The sequence below is a fragment of the Amblyomma maculatum genome, chromosome 9 (assembly GCF_055883805.1).
Source record: "Amblyomma maculatum isolate TAMU_Amacu chromosome 9, ASM5588380v1, whole genome shotgun sequence".
NCBI lineage: Eukaryota > Metazoa > Arthropoda > Arachnida > Ixodida > Ixodidae > Amblyomma > Amblyomma maculatum.
Genome location: NC_139352.1, coordinates 27,723,025 through 27,737,569, shown reverse-complemented (window position 1 = coordinate 27,737,569; position 14,545 = coordinate 27,723,025). Strand labels below are relative to the sequence as shown.

Below are 14,545 nucleotides of genomic sequence, written 5' to 3'. Positions count from 1 at the left end.
TAGCTGAGGAAAGGAGGATGGCAAAAGGTATGGGGGAAAGAGAAAGATACAAGGTTCTCAATGCGGATTTTCAGAAAATAGCAAGGAGAGATAAGAATGCCTTCCTGAACATACAGTGTCAAGCAGTTGAGGACAACAGCCAATTAAGAAACACAAGAGCTCTGTATAAGACAATCAAAGATATCAAAGGAAGCTTCTGTGCTAAGCTGGGCGTGATAAAGGACAAACGAGGCAAGGACCTCACTGAAGCCTCAGAGATAAAGAAGAGGTGGCAGGAATACACAGAAGAACTGTACAAGAAGGACCCGGATGTGCAATCCCAACATAGGACGGTTGTGATTACTGATCTCGAGCCGGGCATCCTGAAGAGTGAAGTTGAATGGGCCTTAGCCAGCCTTGCTAAGAACAAAGCAAGCGGAATTGATGGTATTCCAGCTGAGTTGCTTCAAAACCTCAACCACGACGCTGTTAACACACTGCATACATTATGTCAAAAGATTTGGACAACCCTGCAGTGGCCACAGGATTGGAGGAGGTCAGTTTACATCCCCATTCCAAAGAAAGGCAGTGCCAAAGATTGTTCCAACTACCGCACGATCGCGCTTATTTCGCATGCTAGCAAGGTGATGTTAAAAATCCTGCAAGGTAGGCTGCAGCAGTATGTGGATCGGGAGCTTCCGGACGTGCAAGCTGGGTTTCGCAAGGGCAGAGGAACTAGAGACCAAATTGCCAACCTTCGCTGGATCATGGAAAAAGCAAGAGAGTTCCAGAAACCCATTTACTTCTGCTTTATTGATTATGCGAAAGCGTTTGACTGCGTAGATCACAGCAGATTGTGGCAAGCTCTCCGAGAGATGGGAGTTCCAATTCACCTCATCTGTCTCCTCAGGAACCTGTATGAAGGGCAAGAGGCCACAGTCAGAACTGGGCATGGTCTTACTGATTGGTTTCCGATTGAGAAAGGGGTGAGGCAAGGCTGCATACTGTCGCCCTGCCTATTTAACCTATATGCAGAGTGCATCATGAGGAAGGCCGGTCTGGACGAGTCTTCAGCTGGAGTGAAGATTGCTGGAAAACGTATCAACAACCTTAGATATGCGGATGATACCACTTTAATGGCAGAAAGTGAAGTGGAACTCAAGAGACTTCTGATGCGCGTACAAGAAGAGAGTGAGAAGTTTGGGCTTAAACTGAACATTAAAAAGACGAAGATCATGGCGTCTTGCCCTATCAAGTCCTGGAGCATCAATGGACAAGAAGTGGAAGCTGTGACAGATTTTCTGTTCTTGGGCGCCAAGATTACCTCGGAAGGAGACTGCAGCCATGAAATTAGGAGACGCCTGCTTCTGGGAAAGAGAGCAATGGTTAGCCTTGACCGCCTAGTAAAGAGCAGAGACATTAGTCTGCCAACCAAGATCCGTATAACCCGTGCTATGGTCTTTCCAGTTGTGATGTATGGATGCGAGAGTTGGACTGTGAAAAAGGCTGACCGCCGAAGAATTGACGCGTTTGAATTGTGGTGCTGGCGAAGACTCTTAAGAGTTCCTTGGACTGCCAGAAGATCAAATCAGTCGATATTGTCGACCATAAACCCTGACTGCTCATTGGAGGGTCAAATTCTAAAGTTAAAGCTCAGCTACTTTGGTCATCTGATGAGAAGAGAGGAGTCGCTGGAGAAAGATTTGATGTTGGGAAAGGTTGAGGGTCGCCGGAGAAGGGGTAGGCAGCGAACGCGATGGTTAGATGGCATTCTCGAGGCATTGCAGATGAAGCTATGTGATGTTAAGAAGATAGTGAGAGACCGGAAAGCGTGGCGTGACATGGTCCATAGGGTCACGAAGAGTCGGACACGACTGAACGCCTGAACTGAACTGACAGTAAGCATCGGCCTGTGCCCACGCATAAATATGTGCGACATTCATGAATTCCTTGTCCTACGGACGAGCTTCGTCACAAGAAACCAATCGCAAGCCTCCTGACCACTCGAAGAATGCAACTATGTTACAAGCGGCTGGGTTAAGAGCCGCCGTTGAAGCAGACGAACTCGCTCTTTGTGACAGACTCAAGTTTCTTTTCCAGATCGCTAACCACTACTTGAAAATCGATCAAACAAAATACTTTGAAATTAAAACAGGGGAAACATCACGCCATCGTCACAGTTTGTACATCCCAATGCCGCCTGTCAGAAATGATTGCTTTAAATTTAGTTTTTTCCCGAGAGCCATTAAGGAATGGAATATGTTACCAAACTCCGTTGTCACGTCACAATCACTTAGCGAATTTTTAGATAAACTGCATAATGTTTTATGTACTGCTTGATTTCTATGACAATGTTTTTGTTCTGTTCAAGTGGCAAACACAATTATGTATAAAATTTAGTGTTGATCTCAGTGTTTGTTTGATGTGTTCTTGTTCTATTTCAAGTTTGATATCCACTCCTGTAATAGCCCGCCCAGGGCTGACAGTATGAATAAATGAAATGAATGAATTACGTGCCGTGCAACGTTTATACCATAACTGCTGAGATTTTATAGCTGATATTCTGCATAGAAATGGCGTTTGGTAGTCGGTATCTTTTATACGAAATTTGTTTGGTGTACTTGCCTCAATCGATCAGAAGAAGTCGGATGTTTGCATCGTCTGTGGCGGTAAGGAAGCAAAAGAAACCACAGGCCACAGCGATGACACCGGTGGCGCCACTTCGTTGCTTTGCGGGCTCGAAATAACTTTGCCAATAACTTTTTGCGACAAAATTCTTGAAATACAGCGCAGTTTTGGCCAAGCTAAACTTGATTTGTTGTTGGAGATAAATAAGTTTATAAAGTTTTTCAAACCTTCTGCAAAACAACTCTGCCCGCCTGCGTTCCTTCGCTAAATCTGCATGCGGTCTGCTATGATTAGCAGCCCACACAGACGATGCGAACATCCGACTTCTTCTGATCGAATGAGGCAAGTACGACAAACACAAAGTTTAGCGAGCCCTCCTTAAAGGATTTCATTGCAGCAAAACACGATGAGGAGGTGTTGGCGGTGCGGTGCATGCATGCGCATGGCTGGAAGCGATACATTGCCGCGCTGCTCTTTTACCGGGAGTGCGTGAAGAAGAGTCATGCACGGATAGTGACAAGAGCTGGCTGCTAGGGCACATCTGGAAGATTCCTGTCCAGCCCATTTCGACATACATTTCTCATATTCCATGATACTTGTGCGGTTGAGCCGTGCCAGCCATACGTGACGTCGCATCTCGGTGAGGTGTCTCGTTCGAGTGGAGTCGTTCGTGTGTACTTCCTGGACCTTAAAATGCCGAGGTCGTTCGCCTAGCTCTTCAGCTTCCGTTGTTTACGCTGTGCACGCGTCTATTACAGTCTACGATAGCTCAGTAAACAACATATAGCTGCGGATGCTACTGCTTGTAGAACTGCACGGCACTTGATACGTATGTTCGCCCTGTTCTTCCCGTGGACACAAAAATGGCCGACTGCACCTCAGTTACCCACAATACACCGCGCACAGCGCATCAGTGAATACCCCCTATGTATAGTCACTGCTTACTAGTTTTTTCAATCGAAATTCTTGAGTGGGATTGTAAAAGAGCTATTTCCAATTGAAAAGAACAATGAAGCGACCGCACTGCAGTTTTCATGCTGCTCACATGACCACAACACATCTGTGACATTACAGCCACTGTGTAACATTCGGAGCTGAGACCAAAACTGTCCGAGAGATTAAATTTGGTTACAAATTATTTATCATTTTGTTTGCAGAGTCCACGTAAAGGTTCATGTATCGTATTTACTCGCTTAATGCTCGCACCCCAACATTGGGCGTCAAAAATCGGAATTTTTTTTTCCTCGCATAATCATTGCACCACTAATATTACCACCGCGAGAGTCGTCTTCTAGTAGTAACAAGTGCCATCTTTGGAGCGCTACTGAGCCTAGCTGGCCTCATTGTGTGTATGTGCTACCAGGCGGCGATAGCGTGCTCGGGTAGATCATCATTGGTTATGCTTGTTTTTTTTTCTTATGATGCTCGTAGTCGTCGCTATTTTGCGAGGTGTCTCCGTGTCTCGTCATTGTTCCTTCGTTCCTTCCGTGTTACTTGCTTTGTTCCACCGTCTGTCATGTTCTTGGCGCTGCATCGCGGTGGGGCGGTACGCAAGTTATACAGCTGCTTTTAAGCTGGAAGCTTTCGAGTACGGGCTACAGCATAGCAACCACGCTGCCAGCAGGCACATCAGCGTTGATGAGCTCTGCGTAGTGCGCTACTGGAGACTGCGATTACGGTGCCGACACGGACTCGGATCAAGTCTTTGATCAAGAGTAGAGCTGTATGGACTGATGTGAGCATTATACCACGGAGCACAGGGAGTGATAATGAGGCTGCGCGCGGTAAATAAAGGGCTTTATTCATTTGTGCTTTTGGCAAACCTGTACTTTTATAAAAAGGTCAAGTTCCGCTTGAAAGTAATGTTTTGGTTATATTTACAATAGTTGACCTAAGAATCCTGATTTGCATCTATTTAAATTGGCTTTTAGCGCTGCAAAACATTTGCTTGAAAATTTTCCCCGCATAATTATCGCATCCGCCAACTGAGCTCCAATTTTCGGCGAAAAAAAGTGCGAGTATTATGCGAGTAAATGCGGTATTGTAATAGTACTACCCTGTGCATCATTCCAAATACAGAACACACAACAAAAATTTCATGTCTCGACTCCTCTCAGAACCTGGTGGCACGGACTCATATCTTAGTCACTGCTGCATGTAACTGCTGGGACAACAGTGGCAGTTTGGACAAACAAGACACTGCAGCTAAACGGGGATGATTCTTGTGGTTCAGCTTTTGGGCATGCTGCTCTACTATCTGGCACATTTAGGTCAGCAGTCACTTGGATGCCGCTTGCAACTCTTGTTGCATCCACTGTGACAAGGGGGGAATGATACTGCAAGCCTCTGTCCCCTGGAACTTGTTTAGAGTGGTAGAAAGATCTGAGGCAAATGTGTTGTTTCTGAAAAAGCTAAGGAACAGAAACTTTTATCAAGGATTTGGGAACGGGCAAGTTGAATTGGATTCACATCCGCACAGTCCAGCACTCCGCCATGGTGGCTCAGTGGTTATGGGGCTTGACTGTTGATCTCGAGGGCGCCGGTTGTATCCCAGCCATGGCAGCCGCATTTTAATAGAGGTGAAACAAAGGCGCCTGTGTGCTGTGCAATGTCAGCGCACATTGAAGAGCCCTCCACTATGATGTCTCTCATCAGCTGCATTTTAATAGGGGTGAAACATAAAGGCCTGTGTGATGTCAGTGCACAGTAAAGAGCCCCTAGTAGTCAACACTTCCTGAGCCCTCCACTATGATGTCTTTCATAGGCTGAGCTGCTTCGGGACTTGCTCTATGAACGAAACCAAACATTCGCCTGGCGCAGAAAGACAGGGAAGTTGAATCTCATGTTTCTTCTGCGGTGGCCTCTTGAAATGCTCTGGCTTAGTCAACGCTTGCTGCCGAGGAAGCGCAAGTTGGATGAAATCTCATCTGGGTCGGGGTGAATCATAAAATATTACATTGCATATGCTTACCAAAAAAAAAAAAAACAAAAAAGGAAAAAAAACGCTACAGACGTTTCAATTCTTATATAATAGCCTTGTGCACAGTAAAAACAAGAAACAGAGGCATGGGATTATGTATGCTTGAAAAGGGGACGCTGGAAGCGTATGCAAGCAGTTGTTATATTTTTGCTTGCGCACACTCCCAGCATCCCCTTTTTAAGCATACATAAGCCCATGCCGTTTTATGCATTGTCACGTTTTATGTTTTTTGCCACCGTTCAGTTGCATTACATGTTCCATACACTTGGATTTCGCATAACTGACTATCGTAGTAATCATCAACTACATTTTTTTCATCCCATTTCTCACGGTTCTATTTAATACTTATGTAGCCTTTCTTTTTTATTATCTTTCTCTGCTACACAGACGCGAAACATTTTGTAGTGTAATAAGGAATATATCGAGGAGTAAAAATCGTATGAGCATCAAAGCTAAGGAAAGAATATGTGAAAAATACTCTACTTAGGTTGTTGTTTAGGGCAGGAAATCACATGAGTGGTCATTTTGTGGCAATCTATTTCATAGCAGCTTTCTTATGTTGTTGCCTTTGCTGTCAGCCTGGAACCCTGACTTCTTTCTCATCGTAAATCTTCGTTGTGTATAGAGGTGAAGTAAAGGTTGCAAAAGAATAGGCCGCGATTCTTAGGAGAATGAGAAGAATGTAGGCCTGCAGATTTTTGGAGCACCTATAATGACAGTATGTTCTTCAACAAAATAATGCACTAAAAGCAGTGGGGGTGAACAACCAAACTTCCACACAAGGGGGGGGGGGGGGGCTGCACATAGAGCCAAATAGAAAATATAGAAGCAAATGAGCATCGATGAACGCTACAAGTCCTTCTTGCTGTAGGAGACTACTTCATTCCATATGCTTCACTCTTATTGTTCTCTTTTTTTTTTTCTTTTCTTTTAGGGAGTAGTAGTTTTATAGAGAAATGCCAACTGACTGATTTGTGCATGGCTCCCCAGTGTTTGACTGTTATTTCGGTGCATTTCACATGTGGTTTCTGTGCCCCAGCCTTTGTTCATCTCTTTGTGGTGCAGAGCATGGGGCTGTGCTTCATTGGGAAGCGGCACTTCGGGGCGTTTGTGGATCAGTACGTGGAGCCCCAGCAGGGCAGCATTGTCGACTTGGAGACTGGCAAGGTGCTTGGTACACACTCTGGTGAGCGGCCGGTGCCACCTCGGTCCTTGATTCGCACTTGATTCCTTGCCAGGGCCTTTTTTTAGTCGTATTTTAGTTTGGTTTTATTTGCCAGAAACATTTTTGAAGGTCCTGGGCAACTGGAAATTGGTAGCATGACCAGGCCCAAGAGACAGCTTACAGAGCACAGCAATGCATTAACAGATTAGAGTAGGTCGCTACGCACTCAGTAACAAACAGTATAACTCAGATGAATGCATTTGATATGCCTATATGCAGTGGTGGTTGTAAAACTAATACTTATAGAAATATACCCCATTAAGATAAGATTGATTACGATAAATTCTCGAATAAGATGAACAGTATGAAATTCTTGATGGTTTCCCATAGAAATTGTAAAGAAAATCAAGATGAACTGTTTCATGTGTACATTGGTTAAGGTGAATTTCCACAGCAACCATGAAATGTGGTGACCATACACAATGGCGCTCACAGGGCGTGTGCATGGCACTGTGAACGAAAAATAAAATTTCAGGTAACATGCTTCTGCACAAGGAACAGGGCACCCGCAAGATGGCTTCTGTGCTCAACCGAATAGAACTGCAGGAAAGCTATCCTGTGGGAGTACGCCTCGTTGTGGGGAAATTTTCTTGCCGGTGTGGAAAGGACAAGCCACTATCGTGCCTGCGCAGGTGGAGGCTCGACGTAGTCAAATGTCAGCATCGCGCAGGCACCACATACCATGAAAAATTGTGAAAAAAAAACAACAACAACAAAACAATAAAGTGGCAGCCATATTGGGAACACTGAGAAAAATGAGGCAGTGAAAAAGAACCGAACAAGTGTCAATTAAAACTGATTGCTGGGCTAGTTGGTGCATAGTCACATAAACGAAAGGTTAATAGGAAAGGAAGTTGCACTATTAACCTTTTCTTTATGGAACAAATGTCATTTTTGTGTGGAATAACATGAACCGGTTTCTTGCCCTCAGTCTCTAGTTTTCCTCATGCATCTGCAGTAAATGCTCTCTTTACAATTTCTCTTACTGGCACCCTATTTTATCAATTGCTTTAGCGTAACTTATGTCCTAAAGGGAGCCTAACATATTGAATTATACAAAGGAAGGTATATGCAGCGCCTTATACAAACAGTTGATATGAACAAAGCAGTTTATATGCACTACTTTTGCAGTGAGATCCTCGGAACTTCTGCAGGCAGTGCCACTCCTGACTAGTCTATGCATGGGTGGTGAGAAGCCAAGTTGTAGCATGGAGAATACATATGCACTATATGTGGTCATTTGCACAACAAAGTATATGCAAAGAACTTGAATCGAAATGCAAGGTCTGTTGTCAGTTCCATCAAACCTCTGCATTCCTTACCAGAAGGTTTCAAGAACTTGTGTCGAAGTGCATCTGAGTGGGACAAAGGTGCATCCGCGTGCTTCAGGGCACTGCCTCAGCCTACTCAGGTGTGGATTTTGATATTTTGAACTCGTTTAAAACAATCTGCTATTTTCATAGACAAGCACGGCCTTGCAAGCACAGTTATGCACACGCTGGTAAACCATCTAATTTATTGAGAAAGCTGTTTTTTTTGCGAAATGGAACATGCACAACTGGGGAAAATTTTTCACAGTGTCACGCACCTGTCGTACCTTGGAAGAGATTACGCGGTGTGATACGGCAGCTTTAGAAGAAAACAAGTTCCTGGCATGTACTGTAGCTCAGTGATACTCCTACTATTAGTAGGTTGCTGCTGATAAAGGCTGTCTTGGTGGCAATTTTCTAGAAAGTGGGTCCCGTCGTGCCCCTGCAGGAATCTGATAGCGTTTGGATATCACCATGTGGGCTCTAGGCACCAAAATATGCATAGCAGACAGAAATAATGCAAAAGCCTTACTTCACTCATGGTGAAAATTACATGGGGCGGGATCTGTTCATGAGATTCCTCGAGATATTGGTGGGGTTCTGGTATATATAGGGATTGATAGTTCTAGTCAGTGATAGATAATGACGGTCAGTAATGAGAAAGGGAAAAAAAGAAGATTGTCTCTACTCTTTCACTTTGTCTCTCTCTCTCTCTCTCTCTCTCTCTCGAGGAATCGGGCATTGCACTGATCACAGCAGGGCGGCCAAAAAACTTTCACTCTGCTGCACACAAGGTGACTTAAGTGCTCCTCCGAAACTTTCCTCCCTGAGTGTTGCATTTGTGATAGCCTTGGTAGTGTCGGAAGAAATGCTAACGACGGTGTGTGTGGTGGTCACTTGCAGGCATCCACTCGTGGACGGTAGGCCAGCGGTTGCCCATTGGCGGCATGGCTTCTTCCCAATACGTGGCACGCCTCTGCCCCCGCACACAGCGCATCACAGTGGTGAGCCCGTCTTTGCACGCCGCTATGCGTAGCAGAGGCACCAGACACCCGCTTCACATTCTTTGGCGTGCGAGCAGCAGTGGATAAGATTAGCTGCACAATGTTTGCTCATGCTTCTCAAAGTGCAGTTGCATGTCTCTGAACTGCAATCGGGTGAAAGAACTCTGGTCAGAACTGGCAAAAACTTTCTTCTTTCACTCCCACTTTCCTCCCTTCCCTCACAGCGTGGTTCAGGTGTCCACAGAACAAGTGTGACAGATACTGCACGTTTCCTTTCCTGTGAACCAATTATTATTATTATTATTATTATTATTATTATTATTATTATTGAAACAAGCTTACATTACCCCTATACCTAGTAGTTGCGGTTAAAATGTAATTGCGAGGATTCCCCTGCTTAGCCATCATTGAAACCCACTGCTGACTGCTTAAGACATAGTGGCTCACGAAGTGCCTACCTCTTAATGCGTACCTGCCGTCGCAGTTTTGCTGACTATGCTGTGATTTGAAACGTTTTCCGCCTTTCTGGGAAACATTATTACGTGTGGACTGCTGGCGATACGATATTGTGGCCATTTTGGCCATCTGACAAATGCGGCGATGCCCATGTCAATAGGGAGCCCAGGAAGCGTCGGCTACGCTGACATGAACGCATCACTGAGTAGTATTGGTGCCAGTCCTGTCACAGTAACCATCACCATCATACTGCTCGCGCACGGTCGTGCTGCTCGCTCGTGCCAACCTCTCACTGTGGGCCTGCGGGTGCTGTTGCGTTATGGATGTGTTGCGGGCAGGTAGTGCACATTTTGTGGGGTTGTCTTTTGTTTGGAGCTGGTGCTGTGTGAAGCACAAAGCAGTTACGTTAATGTGCGCGGAAACGTTGATCATTATACATTCTACTGAAACCAGAACTACAAAGAGTGCACTGGTGCGTGTATGAAACTTGCTTACCCTCAGTCTCGCCGTTTTTGAGACTGCTGTTGTCACCGCACGACTACCACGGCAGCAACTGAAAATGACGGTTTTCTGGTCGGTGGCACACCAATAAAATGCCCGCATGTACGTGTATTCATGGAAAATTTATTGTGCCTGAATTATTCCTATTTCAGAGTGCAAATAATGGCAAATATGTAGTGGTCAGTTAAGGTGTACTACCGGATAGTGCATACTTTTCCCGCGTCTCCGCCAACTACGTATTAGCGAAGTTTTACTGTATTGCAATGCGTAGTGATTCAAATTAAGGTGTATGTGATTAGGAAATTACTGGAAGGCTATGATGAACATTTGCAAACAGGTGGAGCAAAGGTAGTGTTTGGGTTTACAGTAAAGATATGCTTTTGGCAATCAGGCAGATTAGATGTTCTCATAATTGGGCAAACTGGCATTGCTTCTTAATTGGAGAAGGAGACAGTCGATAGTAGCAACTGGCTTGCGGACCGAGACACTGTGTATGCTAAGCCTCTTCAGAGTGCACTCCCCGTCACTGTGAAGTCCTCTCTTTCTTGGCACTGTTGGAAAGGGTTGGTTTAAAACAACAGTAAAACTGCTGATAGAAGGATGGTTTGTCGACTCTGATAAGTTAAGACCTCCAAAGGTTGTGTCTTGCTGCGGGGCGAAGCCGACATGCAGGCTCCTGAGGCTCCGAGAGGAGTGTAAGTTATGGCAGCTTAGTAGTATGCCGTGCAATGAAGGTGCTTAGAAGATGGATGGCGAGGAAAAAAAACTTTCCCGTGGCAGTGAGCTTGGTCTCGGCTACGTGCTGTTTACCATAGGTAATTGCTGTTGTTTTTGTATGGTTTGTGTTGTAACTGTGCGTAAACAGCTTCGCTGAAACCACGCAAGTGCTTCACGAGCAAATGACCCTGTGGGTGCTGACATAATTTTGCAGGGTGTCACGAGAGAGGTGTCACAAAGCAGAGGTGTTACAAAGCAGAGGTGTCACTCAAAGTCTTTGGAGGTAGTTTGTGATAGAAAGGCGCAGTGATTGGACAGGCAGTACGCAGTCGAGGCATTCTGATTGGTTGCGACCCCGTCTTGGCGGCTCTTCTCTGCAGCTTTTTCTGTTGTGTACTGTGTAGCTGCATTATCCTGCCCAGTTGCCACTGTTGTTCATTGAAAACAATTGGGCCAAATTGGTAGGGATTCGTAGCTTGCAAGAGCATAGAGCATCGCGGACAGACAGTTAGAAGAGAGATAACGGGTGCTCACTTCAACTTCCTAACTCCAAGAATTAACATTCACATAGCAAAACAAAATGCGTAAGAAAATTAAACGCAGAAAACACAAATATAGAAGCACACACCCGCAAAAGTACTATCATAAAAACCATAACAACCTAAAACCGAAAACTGGCATACACAGCAGGAACTAGCAGTCACGTATCCAGCACAGCAACACGCGTGTCCAGCACCACGCAACACACACTGCACAATGGACAAATGTTGAGTCCACATCTTCAGGCTATCAGCCTAGGTAAGCAGACTAAAAATTGATTCTTTGTCACCTCCACAAACAGATGACTGACGCAAGTATCAACAGAATTCTCTATGTGAAATGCCAAAACCAGTCCTGGCTAAGGAATTGTGAGCGAAAGGTCACAAGCATGGCGTGATTAGCCTGCAGCTGGCAGCTGACACGGCCGAGCACTAACTGGACGTATGGCTTCTGTTTGGCAACTCGGGTCTCTCGTTTCACACAAGAGGGTGATGTCAGAATCAGCCTGCCAAGACCATTGCATTCCTAGTTGACACAGTCGCATTCATATGGCTTGGTTTGAGTGGGTCTTTATATGTCGAATGGTAGCCTTAGCTTCTCACGTCGTACCCATAAAGGCAGAGCTTAAGGGTCTACCACCATTTTTGTCCAGCCAGCACAAGAGCAGACGCGTGCACGTTGACACTGACATCCATGTGGCGGGTGCATTGGCAGGTGCCTGGCCAGCACCACCCGGCCCTTTACTGGCGTACTCTGTACACGGACAAACCGCACTGGATCTGCCGGGAGCCGCCCTGGTGCAGTGCGTCCGGTGCAGCACCTTCCCTGCGCTGCCTGTTTCGAACACAGCACCGGAACAACCTGGCCTGGTGCACTGTGCACCTGGAGGAAGGGGAGGTGGGCCACAGCCTCCAGGTACGCCTGGACGACTACCACAGGGCCATTGCAATCGGACAGGTGAGTGTGGTGAAGGTTGACGGGAACAAGGAAGGGTCTGGATTGAATTAACATAGCGGAGAAAGCATGGATGACCCTCGGAGAGACTTTTGCATGCCATGAGCACTGAATATGCACTGAAATTTTGTTCAGTAAATAGCATCGCATATATGGTTTCAAACATGTATATATCTTCTTGTTCTGTAACTAAGATAAAATGAATGGATTGCTTTAGGGTGCACATCTTAAGCAGTCATTCCTGGCTTGAGTGGCTTTGCCATAACCGGTGGGCATCTGTAGAATGATCGAAGGGGACACCCTGTGACTTACTGTAGAACAACATAGACGGAGAACACATAGAGATCATGAGCTTTAATGCTGCAGCCTGAATTGCAGTTACCGATGTCTCCCCAAATTGCAATGAACACATGAAGAAAATCAGTCCACGTGTATGTGACACCAGTGCTAGCTTTAGAACGGAGCAGAAAAATAGTGGGGAAGAAGGGAAGTGTTCGAAGCAGTGTCAATGACAAATAGAAAATGTCTGCCGAGGTATCTGGTCCCTGTGGCTTGTTTGCAGTAAATAAGTAATCAGTGGTGTGATCACCACTGATACAAATTTTGTGATGATGTAAATTTGTACAATATTTTGGCTGAAGTGTCTTGCATTCTAGGAGCCACATTTCAGATGTTCCGGGTGGCTGTGTATGCTGATACTGGTGGCACTGCTGATATGAATGAGCAAACCGTGACCTCTGACAGTCAGATGACGAAGAGGATGCAGTTTGGCTGAACCCAACTGCATCATTGACATCAAGTGACATTTGTGCAGCTATCAAAAAAAAGGAGAGAGAGAGTAAGAGAGGATGTGAAATTACAATGTATGGTGTTGCTGTTCAGATTATTTTGAAGCTTGAAGAGTGTGGCAGGCAGCTGACAAAAGGCAGCGGTTCGAGTCACATACTTAACAATGAGGGCCATTCAAGGAGAAGTTGGAGATTTTAAGAAAAATTGATGTACACCCGAAAAGAAAATGGACTGGTGGCATTAAAAATCTAGGCCTAATGCCATCAACTCGACCTACCATTTTCAGTCAGCGTGGTCAGGTCATTTGCAGTGTGCGTCGCTTCAGCACAGATGTGGAGGAGGCAAAGACTGCACTCTATATTAAGCTAGAGGATGCCCTGATGCCGGGGTGAACACTGAGGGCCGGCTTTTTCGCGAAAAGGTTTTTAACATGGCATTGGCCCTCGGTGTGGATGGTTTGCAGGTCCCCGAGGGCTGGATACACGGTTTTAAAGCAAGGCATCGCCTTACTTGCAAAGCTGTCAGTGGTTAGGAGAAAAACTTAGCTGTGGTTTAGCTTGCGGTTGAACCTGGAGATACGCGAGAGCTATCTGCATGGCTACGCATAGGTTCGGCTGGAATGTAAAGACATGGCTTTTGCACATAGTAGTTTACTCTATGGTTTCAACTTTATGTCATAGGGGGCATTTTTGACCACTAAAGAGCGATGTGGCAAAGGCGGTGGTCTCAAGCCCTCCACTACGGCACCTCTTTCTCTTTGTGTTCACTCCTACCTTCGCGATGATGCGATAGCGTAAGCTACCAGCCAAAATATAAAGCCCCGCTTTAACCAAGCCGTTACCCCTGCGTGGCCTAGGGATAACATGAGTGCAAGAGTTTTGGCAGGCTGATTTTGATATCACCCTCCCATAAGAAAGGAGAGACCCGAGTTGGCATCTCCTGCCAAGTGTAATGTCAGGAAGCCCTACGTCCAGTTAGTGCTCCGCCATTTCAGCTGCCAGCTACCGCCTCTCACGACTTATTTCTTCTTTTTTCTTCATTCTTCGGACAGGCACAGCGAAATGGCCAGACTGTGGCCAATGTAGCTCTCGCTACAGAATGTTAATGAGGCAGCCGTTAGTGATTGGGTGACAAGTATGCTACCATTACTCATTGCAGGCTAGGAGGCTCGCATTGTTTTCAGTGCTGACAAAGTCGCTCTTTTGTTTAATTTGCAGCCCGAAAAACCCAATAAAAGCGTCTGCTTCACGAACAAAGGTTGCCTAGGTGGTCAGAAAGGCAAGCAGATGTGACAGTTCTGTTCTGCTGCAGTGCAGACGGCTCAGAAAAAAAAATGAACCCAGCTGTGATCGGCTGGTAGTGGAATCTTCGCCATTTAAAACTGAGTGGCAGTATGCGTTGTGCCTACAAGGCTAAATGTTTTGTCACGTTTTTAGTTTACTTGACTGAAGATAAAGTGCGT

At 45.7% G+C, this 14,545-nt stretch overlaps 1 protein-coding gene across 1 annotated transcript in view; it reads left to right on the top strand.

The window, feature by feature from the left end:
- Positions 1–14,545, top strand: part of LOC146178646 (mitochondrial tRNA-specific 2-thiouridylase 1) — a 32,940-nt gene that overhangs the window by 10,507 nt on the left and 7,888 nt on the right. Inside the window, exons 5-7 of the mRNA XM_084578448.1 lie at positions 6,653–6,773; positions 9,026–9,126; positions 12,055–12,297. Coding sequence (XP_084434574.1) covers positions 6,653–6,773; positions 9,026–9,126; positions 12,055–12,297 — 465 coding nt within the window. The remainder of the gene's footprint in view (positions 1–6,652; positions 6,774–9,025; positions 9,127–12,054; positions 12,298–14,545) is intronic.